We start from the raw sequence: 25,011 nt of genomic DNA on the forward strand, positions 1-25,011 counted from the left end.
TCTGTTTGGCAAGGAAGGTATTTTTATTTCTTCAAGTCATTTACAGTACAAAATAGACCTCCAGGTAACAAAATAGCCACACCTATAATATTGCGAACATCAATCCTAGTACATGTAAGCAGCAAGCAGAGAAACATAGTGCAATATAGAAGCAATTGATGGTATGTACTGTACTTACACAAGAGGATGCAGTAGTTATGGGTATTAAGTAGTTACTCTTGTTTCTAATTAGTGTAGAGATGGGTGATACTGGACTAACTGGTCCAACAGCAACAAAATTAAAACATTAAATTCATAAAATAAGGCATTAAGAATGACCTAACAGGAATGTACTGTCATCCAAGTATAACTGACCCATCACCTGCCTGTCTCCATGGAGATGTTATTGCTTTGCCTGGAATATTCCATGGTATGACATTAAACATTTCTAGCATTTATTCATTACGGGTGTTTCTATTGCTCAAAAATACAATAATTCTCTCTGTGAATAAGGGCGACTCTCCACACATCTGGCCTAGTAGTCCCTCTTGAGATAGATGGAACATTCTAGACAAAGCAATAACATTTCCATGAAGACAAGCAGGTGACTGTCCCTCTAGCAGAAACGTTACAACAAAGTCTGTTTACAGATTGTCACAAGTTTGTAAAGATGATAAAATCTTGTATTGAGTAGACACTTAAATCCTTCCATTGTACTGTGCAAAAATAATAACATTTTTGGAATGCTAGGATTTGTGGCAATAAAGGTATTTGGAAATTACAGGAAAAATAATTATTTCATTCGATACAGAAAATCTTACTATAAATTCATGCAATGCTTGATGGGTACATTTAGATTTTTGTTTGCGATTTGATCTTTACACCACTTAACAAACATACTCGATAGCGTGGATAGCAAGACCAAAGAGGTTCTAAAGCTGAGTCACTGAAATGACTTTGTCTGAGCAACATCACCATAAATAATAAACATTTATAACATAGCATATCATTTAGATATCAAATATACATTTGCTCTCCCAAAAAATAATCAACTTTCTACAAAGCTAGTACAAATGGGTTTAAGAAATACAGTATCTCTCCCATAGGTCTGCACTGTATACTGTATGTCGCATCTATTTACATCAAATACAAAGCAACAAAACATAAATTATAGATTGTGCTTCTCTAAGGTTTGCCGCATGCTTGTTTCACTTTTAAAATATATCACAAATATAACAAAATTTCACAAGTGTAAACAAATATCCACATATAGTATATTAAGATCTGTTATTTTTCTTGGTTTGGAAGTAACTCAACATATGTAACTGCTCATCTCTGCTGCACGGGATTTTAAATGAGCTTTAGCCTACTTATTTATATTTATGGGGTACACAGGGGATGACTCAAACTGTAACATTTTAACAACATTTCCAGAGTATATTAGTTCATAGTGTGAATCCAATACGCTTATCAGTACCATTATGATAAGGATTTAGTAAAAGATACAAGGGGTTTTAGTTATTGATAGTGAAATAGGATGGCAAGATATTGGACCTAAATTATAGTCCATACTTTTACCTAGATTTTTTGTTCTTTATGCAAAATTTGCTATATTCAGACACTAAAAGTTTTTGGTTTAAAAATTCTGTACCTTAAAAATGTATTTCATCGCTTTATGTATGAGAAGAAAAATAGAAAAATAATCAAAATCTGTGCTGTCAATAATCAGTTTGTGAGAGAGAGCCTTATCCTTGGACTTGTTGCAATATTGCAGCTGATGTGAAGACGTAACACAGCACATAACAGAAAACCCATTTGCTAAAGGTTAAAGGTCACCACGACAGATGATTGACAGGTGCTTATTGAGGCTGAACTCTATTCGCTGCACTGTCAGAGCAGTCAGTGGGCCTTACAATGGGATAGTCCACTAACTCTGTTTAATATTCTGAGGTAATTTGAAGGTGAATTATTATGTAAAAGAAAATAAACAAGCAACCAATGGCTTGTTTATTAAAGGGACTGTGTAGGTTCAGTGCATTCAAAGTGCAGACCATATATGTTTCATTATTATCAAAGACAGCTATGAACAAAACACCCAAATAAATAAATTAAATTACCGAAAAGCATCAGAAGCACAATAATAAAACCTTCATCATTCGTATTTTGCGTTAAAGAGTTATGCACAGACAATGACACAGCACTAGCATACAATATGAGGAGTCAGTTTGGGTCATCTTCATCTGCACAAATTTCATCGGACGCCACTCAAGCGAGGCCTGGGCATTTTCCTCCGTCTGTCTGCATGAAGTACCTTCTCATTATAGGGACACCATTTCCCCATTCGTTTATATTATATTTTACAAAAAGTTGCAGTCATACACATGGCAGGAGAGATACCAGGGTGTGTGTCCTCGCTGTGCAGTGATTGTTGCCATCCAATCAGCAGCGGACAAGAGCTCTCAACAAGCTAGTCATCATTAGGAGCACTGCTGTGGCTGCAGTGACAGTCAAAATGGAGCCCCAACCTATCTCACCCCCCTGAGGGAAAAACAGGAGAGAAAAAGCGGTGTTAGCACTCACAATTGGGCCTATGCTATTATTAAAACCAGTACAGAGGTATTCAGGAGAGTGTGGCCTTTTGCCTTTTTCCAGGGAGATAGCAAGAGGGTAAAATGAGGGGATTAGCATTCGTTCAGTGGATGCTTAAGCGCAGGCTAAAAATAGGCGCAAAAAAGGTCTAGTCCACATAATTAGCATGTGGGTCATATCTGTACTTCATAAAAGGAAGTGTAAATACTATTAACTTAATTAATGTGACGAATTAACTTGTTTTTAACGTGTGAAATACAAAATACAAATACCACATTGAGCCGTTATCATGTATTCGTTACAATTCACCAACCTGACCAACAGTTTTTTTTTTAATTTAGCGGTATTATGTACATAATGGTGCTCTGGCAATTATCGCTCCACATGGCCTATGTTTTGTTTTTGTTTAATTTCCAGTTCATTGAGGTGATATTCTTGTACAGTCTTTACAATCACATTTCAGATAATTGTGGTTGTAAATGCCTTAAGAGAATGGACTTTAAAATTTGCCAAAACATACCAGATTCATGAAAAAAAAGTTGTATACAGACTAGAGCCCGATCGATATATCGGTTGGCCGATATTATCGGCCGATATGGGCAAACGGTGGCATATCGGCTATCGGCCGATATGCTTGCTGATAGGGGCCGATATTTCACGTGGGCATGTGATACGTCGTTAAAAATCTTAGACTCTCTACATTCTGTTCATTTAATCCAATTTACAGACAGATAAATGTCCTAATATGTGGCTCCACATCAGTATTTATCTGCGGAGTCATTTGTCTGTGTGTGAGTCTGTACTGTCTCTGAACACACCCCCAGAGTCGCGTCTCTCACGTGTGTTTGTTTACACCTGCAGACACAGATCCAAACACTGAGATTATTTTCTTTTTACGGACAATCGGTTTGAGTCTGGATTAAAAGCACATTTATTAGTGCAGATTTGTGATGTGAGGAGGAGCCTGTATGAGCGGTGAGTGTTGGAAATATGTCGACTTTGAAACTAGTTTTGGTCATTTGTTATGGGTTAGCTGCTGTAGCTCCCGCACATAAACAGGCTGTTTTCTATTGGCCGATTGTAAATTGACTACATTGGCCGTATATTTGTTACTGGACCTGCATTGATATGTAAATGAGCTGTGAATAGACGTGTGAATGATGAAATTTGCGCATATAATTAATTACCGCGGCGCGCAGCATTTACGGCTAAAGGCTAATAGCGCTAGCTTCTTTACTAGTGATGGGTCGGTCGCGAACGAAATGGCTCTTAGAGCCGGCTCTTTGAAGCGAACGACGGGAGCCTGATCCTTATTGGGAGTCGTGCTTTCTCTTTCTCTCATTTTTTTTCTCTTTACGCTACGTGCAGACTCGTGGTAGTTTGACAGCGGCGACAAGTGAAACTTTGAGAAATTTGCGTGTACATAGGATAAAAAAACATGCATATTTGGCTGTAGTTTAGCATAAAATAAATAAACCAGGATTAATCTTGGGCACGAGATACAGATCGAGTCCTGACACTCCTGGTTCAGTTTTGGTTTAGTCCTGTTTTACACGTGGTCTAGATCTGTTTTAGTCCTTTTTCAGTCCTGGTTTAGACCTGGTTCAGTCCTGATTCAGTCCTGAAGAGCCGCTTGGGAGCCAAAAGAACCAGCAGCTTTTAGTGAGTCAAGCCAAAAGAGCTGGTTCTCTAAAAAGAACTGGAAAACCCATCACTAGTGTCTAGAATGTGATGCAAAAATGCCATTAAGCCAACCTACTGTCTGTAAATATGATGTAAAGAGGCAGAATAACAATAAATGTTGCCTAATTAAACCCAATTTAAAATCCAACAAAGCCAAACCTAAGTTTTTTAAACAATTCAACATTTACAGTGAATTTTTACATCACTAAATATATCGGCGATTATATCGGCTATCGGCAGCGCCAAACCACATTATATCGGTTTCATATCGGCCACAGCAAAATCCATATCGGTCGGGCTCTAATACAGACATTAGACTTGATATTGCATTATTTACATCTTTAAAACAACAATTTCATTTGGTGTTTGAGTAAAATGAACCTATCACCTCTGCACCTGTGTATAGTAATGCATATTTTCCATTGTGTGTAGAAGTTGGGGTCTGTTCCCATACCTTGCTCTCTGGGACGCCAGCTCCGACAACCAGCACCAGACCACAGCCACTATTACAATCATTCCTATGAAGGGGATGGAGAGAACAGGGTGCTCAGACGCATGGATGAATCTCTGAAGGGACAAGCACAAGGACGATGGGCGTGAGGGGAATGAATGGACGATGGATACAGGTAAATCAAAAACACAGAGATACCATTCACGTGGCAACAAATATAAACATGACAACAGAAAAATCACAAATTATAGTGGACGGGTTATGGCTGTGTCGTAAAGCGAAGGGACAGGGGGTGGTGATGGGGAAGAGTCAAGTGCAGAGCAAGAAACAAGGTATAATATAATTGCAACAAGCTAATCAAATAAAAGTAATCAGAGGTGGAAGAATACCTTTAATAGTTTGCTAAGTAACGTTTCTGGTGGAGGGTCTGTGGGGATGTTATTGCTTGGCCTGGGATGTTTGCTGTTAAAAGTACTTATCTTGCATTTATTTAATTACTGAAGTTTTATTGCTACATATACCTTAAAGGTCCCATACTACGCAAAATAGACTTTCTGTAAAGTTTAAGCCAAGTTATAATGTTGGTACCTCATCCAAAACATACCCGGAGTCTTTTGGTTCATTCATACAAGTTTGAGTATGCTCTATTGCACCTTGTGATGTCATGAAGTGGTAGTTTTCAAGTTAACATAATAGTAGAGATTGACAATTCCACGGTTGAACTATATCCAAATGATTCTAGTGGAGGTGCATGGGGTTTAAAAACACAGTGGAGCACTTCCTGTATGGCTGCATGATATTGCAAGGTGGAACAGAGTGATTTCTGTTTGAGAGAAGAACTCTGCAGGTTTTGTGTGTTAAACGTGTGAATGAAACGAAACACAACTCCAGGTATGCTTTTGATGAGGAAACAACATCATGACATAGATGAGAAAACTATGTAATATGGGCCCTTTAATACATCCATTCTTCCTTTGAACGAGGTCTCTCCACAGATCTGACCTGTAACTTGATCCGGGAGCATCATCTGCTTGGAGATAAGTGTAATGCCATGCTCTCTAGGCAACACAATATCATCAAATTGGAAACAACCAGCTGGTGGTGGTGTACCCAGCACCAGAAAAGTTAAATAGTGCACCCATAAATCTCTACCTACTGGGAGACTCAAATTTGGGTAGAAGTGGTATTACTCACCAAAATGAAAAGTTATTAAACTTAATTACTTCTTCACTTCACTTCCTTCTGGTGAGGCCAAAACTTTCACACTTTAAATATTTGAGACTTTGAAATAAAGGTGAGTTCAAATAAAAATTATTAAAAGTGTTTTTACAACTGGAAACTAGTACTATTATTTTACCATAGCACTACTTCTACCCTCTAATTTAAATATGGTAATTCATGTAATGAACCCACTCCTCTGAAATGTGTTCTTCCACCTCTGAATGTGACTGCAGTGCTTATTTGCAGCATGTGAAATGAGAAAAACATAAAAAGACAATGACACACAGACGTAGTGGTTTAAGTGTCTCTCTATCCTCACTGAATTGAATTGTAATTGCGTTGAGTTAGTATGTCATAGTAGTCTTACAGGCTGAAGGGTCATGGAAACTCAGAGAACAAGGACAGGAACATTTGGACAGTTTGACAGCACAAACACCCCATAAAGACAAAAGACGATTTTTACTAAAGAACAAAATAAGTCTCTAATGTAACTTCCCAATGCCTATTTTCCATGTTGAATAATTTATGGTGTACCTCTAGCTTGAAAATAGGCATTGCAAGTTCATAGTGGGTTAATGGACAGACACAGGGGGGAGTATAGTCCAGGTCAGAACATATAGTGACCCCATCACTTCACATCACAGCGTATAGTGGTAGTACAGCGAAAGAGACGAAGACATAACAGGTTCAGTGAACACGGATACGGCAGAGATGTGTGAGATGTGTCATAGGACATCTGACAGTTATACGGTTATATTGATTCACTGTGTACCAAACGCAACTTGTTCAGTCAGAAACCATATGTTGTCGCAAGACTTGTAAGAAATATTTTATACTTTTTGAACTTGTAATAAATGTAAGAATTGCAAATACTTTTTTTTTTCCTTTTGCAAAATGGAATCCTTCTATCAGACTAGACAAAAGATGACATTCACTAGAGAAAAGACGACACTAAATCAAGATGTGATGTAATGTGTCCTGACTGAACAATTCAAAAATGCAAATTGCAAAAACACTGAGAAACAACATCTCAGATCACTAGCAGAGTTATAATTGTGCTCATGAATAGAGATTTGGTATGTATTGTCTTTCAAACAGAAACTTCAAGTCAACAACATGTGCTGTGACAGATTGTAATTCAAAGCTACATAAAATGGCTTTGTGTAGAATACCGTAAATTATGGTTGCACAATGTGGCGTTATCAAAAACAAATATGGCTTTCTAAAACTATCAAAGCATCGTCTTTCCAGTCATTTTTCCTTGTGACCTTTTGTATATAGCTGAGATATATTTGTATATATCTATTTCTGTATTTTATTTTTAATGTACAAATAATGTAATTTTTAATGTAAAAATGTCAACACATGTATTTTCTATTGTACTGCATGTGTGTTTTTTGTAAGAACAGTCCCTCCCATGTGCTGCTTGTACCTGGGACCCTCCGGACAGTTTCTCCAACTCGGCCTTGCATCTCTGTAGCTCCTCCTCCAGCTCCGCCCTCTCCCTCTGGCTGCTCTCATACAGCTCCTGTAGATCCTTCAGCTCGACCTTCAGACTGTCACACTGAGGGCAAAGGTCAGCATCATGTCTTTGGGCTTTAAACATCTAAGGCATCTGTACGTTTTATTTACATTCAAGTTCATTGATTTAGGGCAGTTTACTGATTTAAAGCAACTAAAACTAACCAAAATATTCTACAGCTGTATAATTAAGTAAAGCAATAAAGCAAAAAAGACATCCGGAAGAAATCTGCTTGAAGGTGTATAAGTTTTGGGTTGGGGGTCCACCTGCTTGTTTCTATGGAGATGTCATTGCTCTGCCTGGAATGTTCCACGGTATGACATTAAACAGCTCTACCTTTAATAAAGTATATGTGATTTTATAGTTCAAAAATATCTAGAAAAAACGGTGGGCAGGGATGCCAACCCATAGATCTGACCTGTAACTTGGTCTGGTTTGGTCTCAGTACATTTAAAGGCAATGAGTTTTTATGTACAATTTAAAGTGAATACAGGTATTCCATATCACCAACAAATTCACAATGAAGTTAGATATGGTTTTTGGTCCTTAACAATTACTTAATAAGATGTCAGCTATAGTCTAAGAAAAAAATCAGTTTTATAAAGCATTTGGGGATTTATCAGTTATAGAGATGTTAGATTAAAAAGAGTAGTATGTCTACAGGCAAAAGTATTCAAAATTTATTGGCGAATTATACACCATAATATGTAATTTGGATCTTCAATGCATATTTTATTCCTACTTACCTCCCTCTGAACCTGCAGCGCCTTCTCCTCAGCCTGTTTGAGCTGGTCCCGTAGGGAGAGGATCTCACCCATGCCCCCGCTCCAGCTGGTGGGAGTCATAGGCTTCCCGTCAAAGGAGATGTTCTTCTGGATGGAGGCGTCTCGTAGGTGGCAGTTCTCCGAGTGGGCCATGGTCATGTAGCTCTCTGTCAGGACCTCCTCAGAGTCCAGACCTTTGCCTTCAGGGGCGTCACTGTCCTCCTCCTTCAGAGAGAGGTACACACTGGAACTGCGAGGGTACAGGTCAGTAATAGAATAAGAAGGATCAGAGCGGGGGCATGTAGTAATTAAATATGAATGAGAAAAAGCGTTGAAAATGTATCTGATTAAGATGAGTTAGATCCAGGGAGAGTAACATTTTAGGGGAACTGAACAACCATGAAATGTAGCTATTAAAGATTTGGTTCAGTTTTGGTAAATTATAGTGTTTAGAAGGCAAGTCAATACAATTAAGGTTTATGTAATTAACACAAATTTGAATTTGTTACTGGATTAAGGTTGGAGTATGAATTTAAAATAGGCTATATATTTTGTTAGACTAATACTTCAAATTCCCTCAGTTTGTATTACAAGGTGCATTCACGTGTCACAATAACGCACCTTTCATAGCAGTACACTGAAGTCATTGTTTATTCACACACATACAAGATTCATGCTAGGCAACCTGGGTTAAGTGTCTTGCCTAATGACAGAACAGCAGACATTGATTTACCTGAAATTCGTGTTTTACTTTGACTACTATGATCATTTTTGTGTTCTAGTGTTGGCCTGTACTAATTTCTTATAAGCTTGTTGTCTATTAATAGCCTGTTTATATTTTATAATATTGACAACACACTCTATTTTTTGGGCTTCATGTTTTTTTTTTTCTTAAAGCCTTCTGGTCCAAAAACACCATATATTTTAAAAGTTAGTTCCCGTTTGATCACATCTCACCATCTTCCCACACAGATGGAGCTTTAGTTCACCATCTGCTAAATCCTCCTCTGAAATGGACCTCATGGAGAGACTGTTGTGTCTTCAGCTGTTTCCAAGGTCACTGATGAATTTTACCTCAAATATTGCCATTAATTATTGAACTAATGGAGTGTAATAATCTCTCACATTGTACCAAGAAATCACAGGTGGTGTGCAACAGATTCATCTTTTGAACTAAGGACCTGCTCACATCATTTAATCTAAATCCAAACTAAGATTAACAAAGACTTGTCTGAAATCTGTCCTAATTTAGGACTAAACAAGTATTTACCTGGACCAAACCAAGAATGAGAAAAAGGACTAAAGCAGGATTAAGATGGACACAAGCATATACAAGGTCAAATGAGGACTAGCCATTAGCTACAGCATTCACAAAATTCCCCCAAAAAAAAGGTTATTTAACTATTACAGTTTACAGCAATTAATATATACAGTATTGATGACCTCAGTATGCAGTCTATAGGCTTTTTTTGTCTTATTGTATTCTCAAGACCCTACTGCATCTGTAAACATCAGGAAAGCACACACACACAAACTGCCTAAGACATTTTTGTGACAGGCAGTTTCGTTTTCTACTTTCCCCAAAACCCTGAAAAATGACTTAGGCAATTATGCTAGGAAGCTAACAATATGCAGTGCTCACCTGGTCCTCTGTCTCTGCAGCAGCTGGAGCTTCTCTGAGAGCCGTCTGTTGTCCTCCTTCAGCGTCTCACACTCCTCTTTCAGTACACGACACTCCTCCTTTAACAAATCCACATCACCTACAAGGACATTGAAACACAGGTGAGTGGACGGGAAAAGACTCATCTATTACTTTATACTCAGGTAAAGGTTAAGTTTGAATAACATGTATATGTTTTCTACAGCACACAGTTTGCCTTTATTTCAGCTACAGACTTTTTCAGATAAGACATATGCTCCCAATAACACATACCGTACTTGTTTTACTTTGTATCCACCCAACACAAATTATTGCTTAAACTCTTTCCCTTATGAAGCAGTTCACTAATTTGCTCTTGTAAGAGCATGTTTATGTATTTGTAAATAGTCAAATCAAAAAGTAAAAGTCCATCTTATTTACCTATAAAATGAATGATTGGATTGAAGTTTCCTCTCCACAGACTGCCAGCTTCAGCGTACAGCATGTGGTTAGTCTTTTCTTGAATAGTGCCTACTGCCTGCTGTGTTTACCAATGCACTGATAGATCCTGCCCCTCCCCTCATTACCTCATTGCTCATAAATGCCTTAAATGGAGATTAGCACACATTTGTAGATGTACACAAACACTCCACGCCCTTCTCAACCCTCCACAATCATATTTGTAGTCTGTAATATTCATTAGTGTGAATGATTTATGGAGGAGCTGACATGTTGTGAGCGCCGTCCAAGACATCATGCTTTGTTTTGTTAATTAGCCACAAAGCTGTGCTGTTTGTTTTTGTGTTACTGATCAGCTGTGGGCTTTGAGGCTCTTAACTCAATAATAGTCACTTTTTATTAGCTTTGACAGACTGATTATTTGTGATTGTCTTGTCGTTACTAATATTTTTATTCATCTCATGTCCCACACTCCCCATAAAAGCATCAGTCTTGAAATAAACATCATACATTTTTGATAAATTGTTTAACTTGTTTACACAATTATTTCAAAGACCAGCTACATGCATGACCTACAAATATAATGAAGTGAAAATGAGATACGTGACAGAAATATTTCAGTATATTTAACATGAATTCTCTAATTAATAGCAGTTCTCCACCAAAGCAAGATCTTAGTGTGTGAATGGTGTTCACTGAAAATGACAATAAACCGGATTCTGATTCAGTCTCCTGCATCAGTCAGAAAGCCTACACTTAATTCAAGGCAATCTAGAGATCTCAATAATTGAGTATTGCACGGTACAAAACTAGAGTGTGATAAATGTTTAAACTTCAGCATTACCAGTTTAAACATTCTCACAGGTATTTGTATGTAGACTCATTTCTAAGGACCAAATGAGCCAAATCTGATTTTATTTGAATTTGAAAACTCAACACACAGCTTGAACACATTTCTTGTAGATTGCAGATCTTGCTGCAATATATTCATCTTATTCCACCCCACCCACTTTTGTTTCTAAATGCTCTTAAACAGTGCTTTCTTGTGGTGGCACTTCCAGTTAAACAGGGATCCCATTAATTAAAATGGCGAATTTGAGGAGAGTTTTGCGTCTTAACTATATAACATAAGTAGGTTCATTCGTGTAAGATATTCAGTGTTCATGTGCACCAAGAAGTCAACACTGCACCGATTCTCTGGGGGGCTTTAAAACGGCTTTATAGTCCATATTGAACTTATTTACTGTCAAGATCGGCAGCCCCATACAAAATAATATAATCCAAATGATGATGGTGACGCACACAGCAACTTAAGGAATAAGGTGAATAGAGTTACTGTACATCTTTAGTATAGTGGTGCATTGATAAAACTTCTTTAAACAGGAATTACTTAATCATTATTAAACCAAATACAAGTTTAGTCAAGGTTAAACCACGGCCAAGTGTCGTACTAGATGAATACAATTTCATTATTGATTAATTCAGTGGTGGATTGTAATGAAGTAAAAGTAGTAGAGGACTTTACTTGAGTAAAAATGGTAGGTATCTGTACTTTCTACACCACTAAATTTTTTAACAAGACTGAATAGTAAAAGTATTTTTATTATAGTTTGAGACCTGCTGAAAAGTCTGAGGGTTTATTTGAAACGCATTTGTTGTCTGAGCTAAAAAATATACAAATAAAAACAGCTACAAAAAACAGTCGATTCAGTTGTTTCTGTTCAGCACAATCTTATATGAAAATCACTGCATTTGAAGCTTTATTACATTTCTAAACTGGTACTTTAATACTTTACTTAAGTATATTTTTTCATGTGAGCTTCTGCTTTTACTTGAGTATTTCTTTGCTCTGGTATCTGCACTTTTACTTAAATAACAAAATTGAATACTTCATCTACTACTGATTGATTACTATCAGTGTTGCTCTAATATATGATTGTATCCCGTGCCTCTCCTCACCCTCTCTCCTCTCTGCCTCCCTGCGCTGGCTCTTCATGTTGATCTCAGCTCGCAGAGTGGTTATCTCCAGCTCATAGGCCTGTGTCTCTTCACTCAGCCGCTGTAGTTCTGCCCTGCGTCTGCACAGCTCCTCCTGCAGGCTGGCGATGTCGTTCTCGCGCTCAGCGGCTGCCTCCTCAGCTGCTTGCTGCAGAAGAATCACCTCCTCATGGGCCACTCTCAGCTCCTCCTGTGCTTCCGCCAGCTCGCTCTCCTTCTCCTCCTCCAGGCTGTTCATCTCCTCCTGCACGGACCGAAGCTGGGCTGCAGGTGAAAGGGGCATGCAGTTTTTAGAGCACTGGATTTGATTATTACCAGACTGCAATAGCACCTCAGGGAATATCTGACTTTTAAAGGGCCCATATTACTGTATTTTCTGATCTGTGTTATAATGTTGTTTCATCATCAGAAACATACCTGGAGTTGTGTTTCATTGACACATGTTTAACACACAAACCCTGCTGAGTTCTTCTCTCAAATGGAAAACACTGTTCCACCTTGTGATGCCATTTGATAATACAGGAAGTGCTCCACACCTTCACAAGAATAATTTTGTTTCCAGTCTCTACTGAACAAAAAAAAAAGGTAGGTGTTAACTTGAAAACTACCACTACATGACACCACAAGGTGGAACAGAGAATTTTGAGCTTTGGAGGTGTAGACAAACTAATAATAAAGGGTTAGTCAAACATGTGTGAATGAAACAAAACACAACTTCAGGTCTTTATTTGAGGAGGTAACAACATTATAACATGACTTAAAACTCACAGGGATACATTTGATTCAATATGGGAACTAATAATAGTAATTTACAGACTAGGTCCACTAAATAACTTTTCTGGTGAAGGGTCTGCCATCTGCTTGTCTCCATGGACATGTCCTTTCTCTACTGTTTGTTGAAGAGTAGGTGACGCCACCGTGCCATCATTTTTGAACTAATAAAATAGTCGAATGCTTTGTGAGGCTAAAGATGTTACATAAAGTGGGCAAAAATACTGTAATTATAGGCTTCTGAACAAGGCAAAATATGTAAATAAAAATAAGTACCACAGTTTTAAAGGGATTTGTGTCCATAGAAATGTGTTCACCTGATGTTTTGAAAGTGTTTGCTTTAGTGGGTGGTGTATGCATTGCATGAGTGGGCTGCTATTTGAAGGAGGCTGATGTAACGCATTGTAACAGACATTTCACTGATGGAAAAAAAATCTTCCAGTCCATGAAATATCAACAGTAATGAAATATTAATATATTTTTCCAAACATTTAGGACGTCACATTGGCTGGAACGTGTCAAGCCTCCTGAAAAATATTGCTTAAGATTCAGTGCAGCACGCTGTTCGGCTCCTTTTCATGTTTAGAGGTTGGAAGAGGTTTCGGAATCTCTAGGGTCAGAAACTGTGCTATTTTTGCATAGTAATTTCTTGATTTCATTATACATTGTACAGAGAGTTGGGACCACCTTCAGTTTGACCTTTTATTTGTTTAAGTGCAGATAGGCACAAGTAAATAAAACTTAATTTCTTTGTTAAGGATATGCAAAAATCCCAGATGTCAGAACTCACACTGAACAACTATTTAGGCTACCAGATGTTACAGATGCCAGTTATTAAGTTAAAAGAAGTATAAGAAGTGTGACAAAATGTTGAACTCCATGGAGACGAGCAGATCTGTGGAGAGGCTACCCTGTTCACCATAACAGTGTAAAAACACCTTCAAGAAATGCAATGTTAATGCCATACTGTGTAGCATTCCAAAGCTCAGTACTTAAGAATCTTGGTAGGGTAGTGTATGAACAGTAAAAGTATAGATAAATATACATACAAAATGCATGTGTCATTGAATTGACCTATACTAAAATATATTGTGTTGCTTCAGCTCTACACTTCCAGGTACTGCTTAAAAACCTTATGTCAACAATATTATCTTGATTTCATTTTTCTCTTTACTTTACCTTGCAGGTTCTGGATTTGGCGCGTGAAGGTCTCAGCTTGATGGGCACTGGCCAGACGTTCATCCTCCAACAGCCCTGATGGACGGAGGGGTAGAGAGAGAGGAGAAAGAGGAGAGAGAGAGAAGGAGAGAGAGAAGTGGGACAGAGGTGAGAAACGAATCACAGGAACCTCGAGATAAGAGAAAAATGTCAGTTCCGTCCGCCAATGGAAAGATGACAATTTGATAAGCATTTCAACCTTGAAGCAGACATGAATGACACAAGCAGGTTTGTATCTCTGCGTGTACGAAGCCAAGACTAAAGGCTGTTGTATTCAGTCATTACCAAAGGGGCTTGGAGAGTCCTCTAATGACCTGTTTTGGAAGTGAAATGCCAAAGCGCCCCCGGGTAAGTGTGTTTTGTGTTATGATGTGATTAGTTGGAGTAGACAGCTTCACAGGGTTTTTCTTCTTAAGTTCCTCCCACTGAAATGCCACTAGTGCTTTGCTACAAGTTTTGGATTACAAAATTAGTCTTTTGCAGTGCTTAAATAGATTCTGGCTGTGGGAGAAAATATATTTGCAAAGGTCATGATTCAAATAGATAAACAAAAGTATAAAAGGATTTGGAAAAATGGAGGTGACAATGCAATAGCTTAAGAAAATAAGGGGTGTATCACAGTAATGTGGACAGCATAGTTTTGTTTTTATATCTTGGTTGGTTAAGATTACATTAAAGTTTTTTTTTGAAGGGGCATTGTGTAACATTTTTGGTGGAGGGTCCTTCAAATGCTTTTCTCCATGGGGATGGTATCGCTTTGCCTGAAATGTTTAATAGTGTGGCATTAAATCTTTCTATCATCATGGATACCAAACCAGACCAAGTTACAGGTAACATCATTGGAGAGGCAACCCTGCTCACAGTCAGAATTCCTGTTTTTCTAGGTATATTTGAGCTTATAAAAACACCTGTAATTGAATAAATGAGCAGTAGAGCAGTTTAATGTTATACTGTGGAACAGACAGAGCAATGACGGACCACCAATCCGAAAAGTTACATAGTGTACCTCCACAGCCTATCCTCTGACAGTAAAAGCTTTTTGAAGCCTAGAGCAAACTTTGGAGAAACAACTATTTATGTGTTAAATATCCAAATATGATTCAAAATTTTGTATTGTTAATGTTAAGTTTGAAAACATTTTAATTTATTTTTGTCAGTCACAAAATTATTGATCAAGAGGGAAAATTTGTGGTTATTTTATTCTTATTATTTTTTTCATTTTTTCACATCAGCCAGTCTTATACCAAATACTTCTTTATACAGTTTGCAAACATGGTCATTGAGATGCCAGAAATCTGACCAACTGTTGTGTCCCTGTGGGAATGGACCTCTCACAGTGACCAATTCTGCTCTATTTTTATCACAGTGGGGAAGCTTCTGTTGACATGAAGGAAAAAATAAATATTGCCCACCTTTTCACAAGTATTAACTAGTCAAAATACAGTCAATACACTTCATTATTCCTGCATATGGACATCTGCAATCACTATCGACCACGTGAAAAGGTTACCAAGTAACCAAGATCAAAACATATATAATGGTCACATGGTGATATTTATATATAGCACTTTTCCACCTTCAAGGCACTCAAAGCGGTTTACATCAAGGAACCTCTCACTCATTCACACTCACACTCATACACTGCGGATGAGGTGGGTTAAGTGCTTTGCCCAAGTGCACATCAACAGCATTCATTTGTAGGAGCTGGAATCGCACTGCTGACCTGTGAGCAAGTGGATCTGACCGCTCAACCAATGATGTTTATGTTGAGAGCGGAAATAGTACCGCCAGCCTTCAGATCAGTGAATAAACACTCCTATATACTCCTATACACTTCCTATATAATTATACCGATCTGTTCCTGGTATTTAATGAAAACAACAGAAACAAATAAAAAGGGGCATTGTGTATGTACCCTCACGGGTAGAGGGTCCGTCAAATGCTTTTCTCCATGGAGATGTTATTGCTTTTTCTGAAATGTTTCACAGCATGGTATTAAACCTTTCTATCTCAAGCCAGACCAAATTACAGCTCAGCTCTGTGGTGGAACAACCCCCTCACATGAAACCACCTGTAATTGAATAAATGTAAGGTAGAGCTGTTCAATGCATTCCAGGCAGAGCAATAAAATACCTACACAAGCAAGTCATGGACCCCCAATCAAAAATGTACATCTCCTGCAATCAATATTAAGAACACCAAAGTAGTTATATACATGTTTTAACTCTATACCTCAGCCTTTAGCAATGCCCATTAAAACCAGAGCAGTCTTAACCTGAACAGCTGTCCTTAAGTCCTGTAGTGTCTGGTGCTTTTCTTTCTCTCCCACAGTCTGGAAGCTTCTCTTGGCATGTGCACAGTTGTCTGAGGAATGCCACACAAACAGCTGAGCTCCAAGCGCCATGACACACACAGCTGTTGGCTGCAGCCCCATAGCCAAGCCCTTACTCACTCCTCAACACTGGGAACATCATTTCTAAGGTATGACGTGATGGTCCGTTTAGCAGGACGTGAGGAAGAGAGCTTGTCACCCACTCGCTATAAACATTGACACAAGCGTCTATGTCTGCCTGTTTATCTCAGATTTTATTCTGAAGATGATTGGGTAACCTATGTGTTAAATGTTAAAACGATTCAGTCACGCTTCTTGTTTGGGTTGTTTTGCAATGCTAAATTTGTATCTGCTCCCACAGTCTTCTTTCCTTTTGATTTCCTCTTTTGGGACCATCTGCCTCCTAGTTTACAGTGATTTGCAAATGAACTGAGCATACTAGGTTCCAGGTCAGACATGTTTTCGGATAAACAGTATCTATGCTAGAAACTAAAAGGGGCTTCATCTTCCTATGAATGGACATGCTTCTGTTTTGACAGTGATTTTTCCTGCTCTTTCATACTTAGTTTTGCTTAGAAAAAGCAATAAAAATACACAAGTTTGAAACTTCCTTAAAGCAATTTTCTCTGCTGAGATTAAAAAGAACAAAAAGTAGACTGCCCTGGAGAAGGGTGCAAAGCTTATTAAATTCTCTAAAAAGTCCAAGGGTAAAAACAATGCACATTTAACTCGTACTTTATGTGCAAAAAGAGACAGGGAACAATTATGGGCTTTTATATAGCCCCAAGCTTGTGTCCTAAAAATCATTTCATCACACAAAATATTATGGCATCTAAAATTAACTCATAACTGCACTTTTATGGGAAATTTGTTGTTGGCCAACGCATATGGCCACATTTTGTGATGCCAAAAAGAAAGTTATGTTTCTGAGATAATAGGGACACTAAGAACTGTTGTGTGGTGTAAACTTGCTGAAGAACTGAGACAAAATAGTGTGTAATCCAAATACAGTCTGGTCCCCTGTTCCTGAATTATACAAGGAGAATATGTTTATGTATATCAGATCATACATTTTTTGTTTGTTGATATATGCCAAGTTACATGCAGTTTAAGACAGTATTTAAAAAGTTATGAGTTCACAATGAGCTGCTATAATACCATAAAGGGCAAGGCTTATACTTCTGTTTTCAAACAGTGAATTTCAATCTTTCAGAACATTTGAAGAAACATATGCTTATTATAACGTTGCCCTAATAAGAAGAATATTGTTATCTCATGAACCAGAGGCCTAAGGCGAGTTAAACTGAGGACAATGTCCAGTGAGTCATGGGCCATTCACTCTCAAATACAAAGAGCAATTTAGAAACACTATTTCAACACACATGAAGCACAGTTCATACTTCAGTTATTCCACTATATCTGAACTAAATTATCTGTTTTTAGATATGCATTTAATGAGCTAAAATATGTTCTTCTCTACAGTTCTGAAACACTGTGACTAATTCAATGCATCCATATTACCTTAAGCTGCTTTACTTACACACAAACCTTAAAGTACAAACATCTTCTAATGCTTTACTGCGTGTGCTTTAAATTCACTGTTATTAAATATTATTTTTTCTTACTTTCAGTTTCCTTCCAATGACATTCACAATCACATTTAACATCTTAAGCTGTATCATTATCACCAAAACCAGTACATTTCACCATTTTTAATGTAATTTAATGCTCACTTTCCATCGAATTGCCAAAAGGAATTCCTTTTTCCACACTGTGCACTTTAGAATCTCTTGTTCTTAAAAACTAAGAGATTTACAGGAATATTTCACTAGGATATTCACTCTCAGTTGAATAGCTTAATATTGGGCCTGTTATCGACTTAATATTAACAATTTAGTATATTTAAAATAATTTTGGGGAATAAATTGGTCTTTTGGTTTTTCACTATTATCATTTATCATCTATATTTTCTTCAGCAATATATCGCACTTCAAAATGTGTTATCATGAGTGGCCTGCTCAATACATTTCTATATTATACATATATATGTTGATTTTGATTCACTCAGTACAGTACTTTCTTTGCTCTCCTCACCTTGTAGCTCATGGAAGCTCTCTTGGTGCTTGTTGGAGGTCTCGCGGGCTTCGTCCAGCTCCAACAGCAGTTGAACCACCTGTGCCCTGAGCTCCTCCAGCTCCTGCTCTTCCGTTAGGCTCTCCTCCTCCGTACCTCCCTCTCCCCGTTCCACCTCCTCCTTCTCATTGTCCTCCAGCACGCCGCGCTCTTTGGCGGTCATCTCATTATCCATGATGGGGCTGCTGTCGGCTTTCAGATCACTCAGGTCATCTGGCAAACAGGGATAAAAGGTATGGTAAAAAGACAGGTTCACAGGTTAGATAATATTAGTGTTTGTTATCAGCTATGAATCAGAGCCACGTGTATTTTGAATCAACAGCACCATCTTGTGATTAGTTATGTCATATTTAAAGACAGTTACAGTTTTAAAATATACTGCAAATTATTTTGATTTTTCAAATGAAATATCCTCCAGTTTAATTTAATTTGTTTACTTTTTTACTTATTTTAGTCAGTGCTGAATATAGCAAATGTATAAACTTGCAAATAAATGCACGAAGTAGCTGCATTTCAGACAGTTACCACCTTGTACTAACTGTATTTAAAAACATACAGATTCAGATTTGTTTTTCGCTTGCTGCATTTAGAGGAAAAATCTTAGAATCTGAAATTTTACAGATTACAGAATAACCACCTTCAAAACTTGATATTATTGATAAACCAGGCATTTGTCAAATAAAGACACCATGCATTTGGAAATTAGATTCTGATTGCGAGGTGAAAGTTTATTTTTGTTTTTTATTCTTTATTTCCATTTTTCCCCCATTTTAGCCATTTCAAACATCTTTAATCACATCAAACACAAACGCTATCCTCCGCCTCTTTACTAACACTAATAGACTAAATGTAATTTTATACAACACAGTAAAATCTTGGTTCCTACTCCATGCCCACAGTCCACTCTCTGACAGCTCAAACCACTGCAGCCTTCCGTCCTTTATCATTCACATCGGCACACAAAACATTATCCACTTAGAACCACTAGGGGGAGTGCGTCAGCCAGGCACAGCACACAGAGAAAGGGGGAGAAGGGCCACTATGCTGAGGTAATCATATGAGTCACCACTCGGCAATGCACCTCTAAGGCCATAAAAACATGAGCTACTATTCATCCTAAGAGGGATATGACAAAACATAATTGTAGCACATTGAGGCAGGTGAAATTGATGACTTTTTTGTGGGTTGCATGGCTATTTGAATAAATTTGAGTCGACAACACAAGAGCTACAAGGAGAGGCTAAGAGCAGGTCAGGCTGTAGAGAAAGACGTCATTTATTTCATGGGTACAACATCAAATTGCCTCCTCATTGCAGTGAATACATTTGGCATTACTCAGAGATGCGATTTGGGACTGTCAGAGAGAGGAGGGTGGAGTAAGCACATATTTAGCTAACACTGTTTTACTTATAGAAGACATACAGTATGTGTTTTCTGGTACTGAGTATTGAACTGCAACACAAGTACAGGCCTATGATCATTTGACATTTTGTTAATTGTAACATGCAATATTGATCTAAAACTTCATACTGGTATTTCACCATAGTTAGCAGTTACATGTTTTTATTTTGTATCTTTGGGAATGGTGACTGAACATTTTTTACCCTATGTGTGTGAGTTTTGATGTTTTTAATAAGTACAGGAATGAGGATGGGGACAAGGGGTACGTGAAAACTGAAATTTTCTGAGCTCTCAGTCCTCAAATGCAGGACAACGCGAGATTACTCAAACATGACTCATCCAAAATACAATTAAGTAAATTGTGAAATGCTCATAAAAGTCGACCAGATAAACAACTGCTTTAGTAAAAATAACATCAGTGATTTGGGAACTGAAGTACTAACTGTGGATGTTGCTTTTCTTTTTTATGATTAGTGATCTAATTTAGACTAAACAAAACAATTTCCCATTTTTATATTTCCAAATTGGAAACTGCTTCACAACTGTAACTATAAAGGGCCCATATTATGCTGTATTCTAATTTATGTTATAATGTTGTTCCTCACCAAAAACATATCTGGAATTTTGTTGTTTCATTCATACATGTTTAACACACAAACCTACATATTTAATCATCCAAATGGTTCTTCACAAGAATCATTTGGATGATTTTAGCCCTGGAAATGCTAATCTCTACTGAACTCAAGGTAACTCAAACATGTGTGAATGGAACAAAACACAGCTCCAGGTTTGTTTTTGATGTGGTAACAACAATATAAAATGGCTTTAACGTCTTATAAGTAACTTGTATTATTGATTTAAATGATTAAAAGTAGCAAAGCCTAACTTCTCTGTGCCTGAAGCTGATTTTGACCATATTGAACCATATTGACTATGATATTTCCCATCAGTTATTTAAGGGTCAAGTCCTCTTACAATCAAGCTGTAACCTCACAAATGCTGCTAATTTGTACCTAAGTGCACCGAAATGCCTGGCACAGTGCTTCAGCTCTGCAACAAGAGTTCTTAACGTGATGAGCAAGACAAGACCAGGAAGCGATAAGATGTGACTTCACTGCAGAGAGGGAAAGTGCAGCAGGGGACCTTGCCAAGCATTAACTAAAGATCCAGCTAATTAAGACTGATACTCGCAAGTGTAATCTTTGCTCAAGGGAGGCGTTCATTTCTTCACTAATTATTTTTCTGCTTTTTTGTCTCAGGATATTTCCATCAGAGTTCAAACTATTTTTCATCCCATCACCAAGCAGTTATTTCTTTCTTCTATTTTATTACTCCAACAATGCAAAGCCCATGGAGGCGTATGCGAGTGGTTTCATAGGCACAAGGCTATTTTGTCATTAAACTTTGATGCTGGTGTAATGAGTAAGTCATAAAGAAAAAAAGGGAGTGAGCGTATTGTATGGCCAGAGGCGCGCTGTAAAGATCATTGAGAACACAGAAGCGACATTGGAAATAATGAATGTTGAACTCCTACAAGCTTAAAGAAAATACGCTGAAGGATTTGTTATAGAAGTCGCGGTTGGATCTGAATGGAGAGAAACAATAAGAGAAGAGCTGATATGGAGAGAGACTTAGGAGGTATTTAAGCACTTATAGTAGAGTTCAAACAAATGTTCCACCAGCCAAAAATAGAAAATGCAGATATAGTATGTTTGGTCACACACAGTTCGTAGTGCTCCTTCCCTCCTTTCCCTAAAGATAATCATAGTCTTTCTAATGTAGGGATTTGCATATTAATTTGGCAAGTTAACCCAGATGCCCCTCCTGGTTCTCTTACTTTATCTAGATTTGGGACATTCCAAAATGACTCTGTGTGAATGGATAATTATGAATGAATCAAAATATGAGCGTAATATAAGATAGTGTGACCTTGAGATCAAAATTGAATCTACTGTATTGTTTTGTCATAGTCGTTTTTAAAATGTTATTTGTATCTTAAATACATATTCTTATGGCGTTTTGGTATTTATGGGCATGATTTAATTGCACTGAGTTGCTGTCAATCTTAAACAATTAACATTCTTGTATTTGTCTGAATATTTCTCCCAATATGACTAGATTTTCTCCAAAAAGTCCCAAGGCATATGGTGCGAAATAACACTCCACATCTTATTGTTATTCAAAAAACATTATTCTTTGCCAATCATCTCAACTCAAAATTCCCCGAAGAGTGGAGCTGTCATCTCTGCAGGCTCCTCATCAGAATAACCCAGGCGACGGTTTCAGAAACATTTACCGTCCTCACCTCCCTAGTGTGTGTCAACTTCATAGTTTTGTCCAATCAGCTGTCGTGACACCTATATCCACTGTGCGCTATGAGCCAGGATCCCCTTTGGTTTACTATGCAAGCTGGATTACATTAGATATGGCTACTTCATGCATATACAAGAGATCTCAGGAGCAGCGCTAGCTTTAGGCACAGAATGGCTTTATCTGGACACAGCACATTCCTGCGTAATCACATTGCAGCAAAACACATTGAGAATGCCATAGTAAAACCTTGTTCAGTGGAGAATAGGAGCCAAACAGCACAAACAGGGAGCAGCCTGAGATTAAATTTAAACATTAATGTGACAACACTGGGTCCTTTGTTACATGTTTTGATTGGGTGCTCATCCCCAGAGCTTGAGTAGTGATGAAAAATGCTCTCTGCCAAATTGAGGAGTGGATTTTGAACAAACAGGAGAGAGAGGTGGGGATATGGCACAGGGTTTTGGCAAGGAGGACGACATCAAATATGATTTACATTTTTTAAATCTTGATGAGTCTTGGTGAAAGTATCACTATAGGACAGAGAAAAGTTAAGGTGCTACGAGAAACTGTATAAAGAAGAGCTTGGCTCCAATCGAATGAAGCTCAGGACTCTGGAGATTATAGGGGTGAATTTGGAGCCGCGTTCCATATTAGGAACATGAATTTATTTACGGACAAAAGAGCAAAATAAAAACACCAGAACAGTGAATTATGAGCCTCACAGCAGCAGTTACAGAGAGAGGGGTGACAAACTTTCAATGTAAAGTCAATTGTAGCCAGATTCAGTGGAGCCTGAAGTGGTTCTAGCAGCTAGCAGGTTAGCTATGTTCATTTATATATACAGTCTATGGGTGCTACCAATAAAAAAAAATGTTTGTAATTAAAACTAGAAAAAAAGAGAGAGAGCACCTTACAAAGTTACTGAGCAGTGACCACAAATCAATGTTTTCTAATTCTGGTTAATGATCAGCACAAGAATTGATACAGATATTTAAAAAACATAAAAATAATGGAAAAAGCCACCATGGGTTTCAGAGTAATGAAAAATAAGAGTGGTGGCTCAGCAAATAACAATTCTTAAAGAGGCAGTTAGGAATTTTGGACATAGGGCCTCATTTCCTAGTTAGCCACAGTGTTGGAGATGTGTGGAGGCACTTTTTAAATTATTCCATCCAGTTCTTGTATTTGCAGAGGTCACTGGTGCTAGGCTAGTGCATGTCAATGGCCATAGTTAGCCTGACACTAAAAAACCCAACCTTGCATTTGAAGGTTTTATGTCGGAGCAGCAGCAGCGAGTTGTACTTCCTGATAGAAAGCTCGGCAGCGGCGGACTGATATATGAGAAAATAGTCACTCGACATGTGAAGATTCATGCGATGCAAGGTAGTTTTATTTCAAACATTATTATATCAACACAGACATTTACATTGACAGTCTGGTGTAATAATTGTTTTGCTTCGGGTGTTTTGTGGAGTGGGTAAGATTGTTTTTAGTCACAGGCTAACTATGGCCATTAACATGCACTAGCCTAGCACCAGCGACCTCTGCAAATACAAGGACTGGATGGAATATTTTAAAAAGTGTCTCCACACGTCTCCAACACTCTGGCTCACTAGGAAATGAGGCCCTATGTCCAAAATTCCAAACTGTCCCTTTAACAGAATATCTTATTTTTATTGAATGATGAAAAGTCCGCAAAATCTTGGACACAGCATCAGTCATGACTAGAAACTCATTTGAATAATTTTTGTATAGCTGTATAGCGTTATAGTTATATACAGATGTATGGGTTATAGCATTCATAGTATTTTTAAATAAGATTTTCTATATTACAATATTCTAAACTTCATCTCAAAAACGTTTCCACAGTGCTCTATTTATAGCCACATAATCCAATTTTACTTGGTGATGCAATAACTTTAGAGAACAACTTCATTCAGCACAGTGCCTGCAAGTCTTCTATCCCATCTCTTTCTAAATCATTTCAATAAGACCGTCTATGTGAATTTAAAAGGATGAACAATGCATTTCAATATCTGCTACATAACTCTTCCCTGTGCCGGCTACGATCCATCTAATCAAATTTTGCCTGTGCTGTTAGTGAACATCTGGACTCAAATCAGCTGTGAAAATCTTTGATGGTTGGCTGCTGCTTAAGCCAGTGGTGCGGTGTAACATGAAGCAAAAAGACAGGTGCTGTTTTGAGCTGTGATTCTGACAAACGTACCTATTGTGTTGTTGTACCTGTCTGCTCGTATTGCCAATGTCAACACACTGGTCTGTAGAGTTAAAGGGCTGATATCACGCTATTTTCTGATCTATGTTATAATGTTGTTTCCTCCTCAAAAACATACCTGGAGTTGTGTAGTTTCTTTCACACATATTTAACACACAAACCCGTCATATTTAGGCTGAATTCTCCTCTCTGGGGAAGTGCCTACTGTGTTTTGTCCATAGTCCATACACGTTCACTAGAATAATTTGGATGATTTCAGCGCTGGAATTGCCAATCTCTAACTTGTAAACTACTGCGTTTTG

The 25,011-nt window shown here is 37.8% G+C and overlaps 1 protein-coding gene across 1 annotated transcript in view; it reads right to left on the reverse strand.

Moving 5' to 3' along the window:
* Positions 1-25,011, reverse strand: part of LOC110169658 (coiled-coil domain-containing protein 136-like) — a 37,456-nt gene continuing 12,445 nt past the window's right edge. Inside the window, exons 3-10 of the mRNA XM_055155734.1 lie at positions 18,721-18,972; positions 14,256-14,330; positions 12,267-12,569; positions 9,852-9,969; positions 8,192-8,459; positions 7,356-7,487; positions 4,706-4,818; positions 1-2,517 (exon numbers count right to left, since the gene is read on the reverse strand). Coding sequence (XP_055011709.1) covers positions 2,505-2,517; positions 4,706-4,818; positions 7,356-7,487; positions 8,192-8,459; positions 9,852-9,969; positions 12,267-12,569; positions 14,256-14,330; positions 18,721-18,934 — 1,236 coding nt within the window. The 5' untranslated portion in view covers positions 18,935-18,972 and the 3' untranslated portion in view covers positions 1-2,504. The remainder of the gene's footprint in view (positions 2,518-4,705; positions 4,819-7,355; positions 7,488-8,191; positions 8,460-9,851; positions 9,970-12,266; positions 12,570-14,255; positions 14,331-18,720; positions 18,973-25,011) is intronic.

The sequence above is a fragment of the Boleophthalmus pectinirostris genome, unplaced genomic scaffold (assembly GCF_026225935.1).
Source record: "Boleophthalmus pectinirostris isolate CB_2022bp ecotype Guang Dong unplaced genomic scaffold, ASM2622593v1 HiC_scaffold_2, whole genome shotgun sequence".
In the NCBI taxonomy this organism is placed as follows: Eukaryota; Metazoa; Chordata; class Actinopteri; order Gobiiformes; family Gobiidae; genus Boleophthalmus; species Boleophthalmus pectinirostris.